Here is a 1,627-nt window from a genome sequence, read left to right on the forward strand (position 1 = left end):
TTCAGGATGTATCAATTTGTTTGTGGAATAATGGTTATTCGAATGCTGCACACATGCTTCCAGGAAATGGAAAGTATCAAATTGTGGACCTGAAATCATCTGCCTTTTTAAAATGTAAAACTCAATATGAAACTGCCTACTCGTGCTTGAAGCTCAGCTCTAAGAGTGCTCAAGTATTCTTGAGTGCACCATCATTGCCAGGTCTTGATATTTCATCAATGGTCATGAGTCGACCACCGATGGTTATCATGCCAGGTGGGGCCAAATTTAATAGCACAAGTTTGGAATATGAATATCCATCAAGTCCAACTCCAGTGGTTAGCAGTAGCAGTATTTCACCTGCCAAATCAAAAGCCAATAACAATTCTAATATGGTAGTTTTGAGCCAATTAGTGGTTGTGTTGGTGGTTTTGGTTTTGAATTTACTTGTTTAATTTCAACTTCTTTATTGGGTTTTTTAAAAAATACAATTATTATCCTTAATGTGTATTTTCTGAATTAATTCCACTTTTGAAAGAATGTCGAATGATTTGACAATTTAAATTTTTATTATTAAGGAATGATAATTGTATCATTCTTTTCATGAATCAAGTTTGATCATTCTTTCTTTCATAGAATCATCAAAATCTTGAGTACTCTATTTACACTGTATTCTGTAGGTGGTGATATCCATGAGAATACTCACCATTCCATTAAGGTCCTTTGAGAGAGAGAATTAAATTAGTTATGATATCACACCAATTTCACCTCACACAACTAGTCATTCAATATAGGACTTGTTATTCACAGCAGCTGCAGTTGGTGGACATGTCTTACTTCTCTGCACTGTACTAATTTCAGTGCGTGAAGAATGAACACCAACCAAACGTCCACACGACTTTAATTGAGGTAAAGCCTTTGGAGAGGGCATGTAATCGGATGCTAAATAACCAGGAATGTAGGGAAGAGGTGATATTGACTTTTGTCTTGCAGCATCATGATTATTCTTCAATAGCATTGGAAAGCAAATCTTGTTATCAGCAAATGGATCACCATCATTATACAATTGAGAGTAGAGAATATTTTGATGGGGATGATAGTTTGAAAATTGCTTCGAGTCTTGTTTGAGACTATCATTGAGTGGATCACGAGGTGAATTTATAAAATCCTTACTAGTGAGTTTGGAAGTCTTTTTAACCTTCTTTTGTTTTTTACCTTCAATGAGGCTTTGTTTCATCATGTTATGAAGTTTTTCTAATTGTTCCTCAGTGAGTGATTGTTTAACCGATGCTTTGGCATGAGTGAGAGCTGTATTACTCCCCATCTTTGATCTATTTTGAAAAAGAGAGTCAAATAATTGATAGTATTACTATTAAGTTTCAACAAGAATAAGTGGTCTTACACCTTAATAAACTTGCGGTGTAGTAGTTTGTTGTTGTTTTTAAAAGAAGAATTTTTATCAAATGATGACGACGAGTGGTTCTTTCTGGTGAGAAGTGACTATGTGAATGTCCTTGTTGAGCAGTTTTTTTTATGATGTTACGGTTTGGTTTTCGAACACTTGTGTTTTTCATTCTCCAAATAAGGTCAATTAAGGGTCACTTTTTATATTTGATTGTACAGAGACCTTTTTGGTTTTTTTATCGCG

At 34.5% G+C, this 1,627-nt stretch overlaps 2 protein-coding genes across 2 annotated transcripts; one reads left to right on the forward strand and one right to left on the reverse strand.

Moving 5' to 3' along the window:
- Window positions 1-53: 53 nt before the first annotated feature.
- On the forward strand, window positions 54-434 carry NAEGRDRAFT_76471 (uncharacterized protein; the record flags this gene model as incomplete). Its single annotated transcript, XM_002668562.1, has 1 exon — window positions 54-434. One exon carries the CDS (start codon window positions 54-56, stop codon window positions 432-434), a length of 381 nt encoding a protein of 126 aa, XP_002668608.1.
- Window positions 435-760: 326 nt separating this feature from the next.
- On the reverse strand, window positions 761-1,303 carry NAEGRDRAFT_54702 (uncharacterized protein; the record flags this gene model as incomplete). Its single annotated transcript, XM_002668564.1, has 1 exon — window positions 761-1,303. The coding sequence occupies one exon, from the start codon at window positions 1,301-1,303 to the stop codon at window positions 761-763; it is 543 nt and encodes a 180-aa protein (XP_002668610.1).
- Window positions 1,304-1,627: the final 324 nt, after the last annotated feature.

The sequence above is a fragment of the Naegleria gruberi genome (assembly GCF_000004985.1).
Source record: "Naegleria gruberi genomic scaffold NAEGRscaffold_165, whole genome shotgun sequence".
NCBI lineage: Eukaryota > Heterolobosea > Eutetramitea > Acrasida > Naegleriidae > Naegleria > Naegleria gruberi.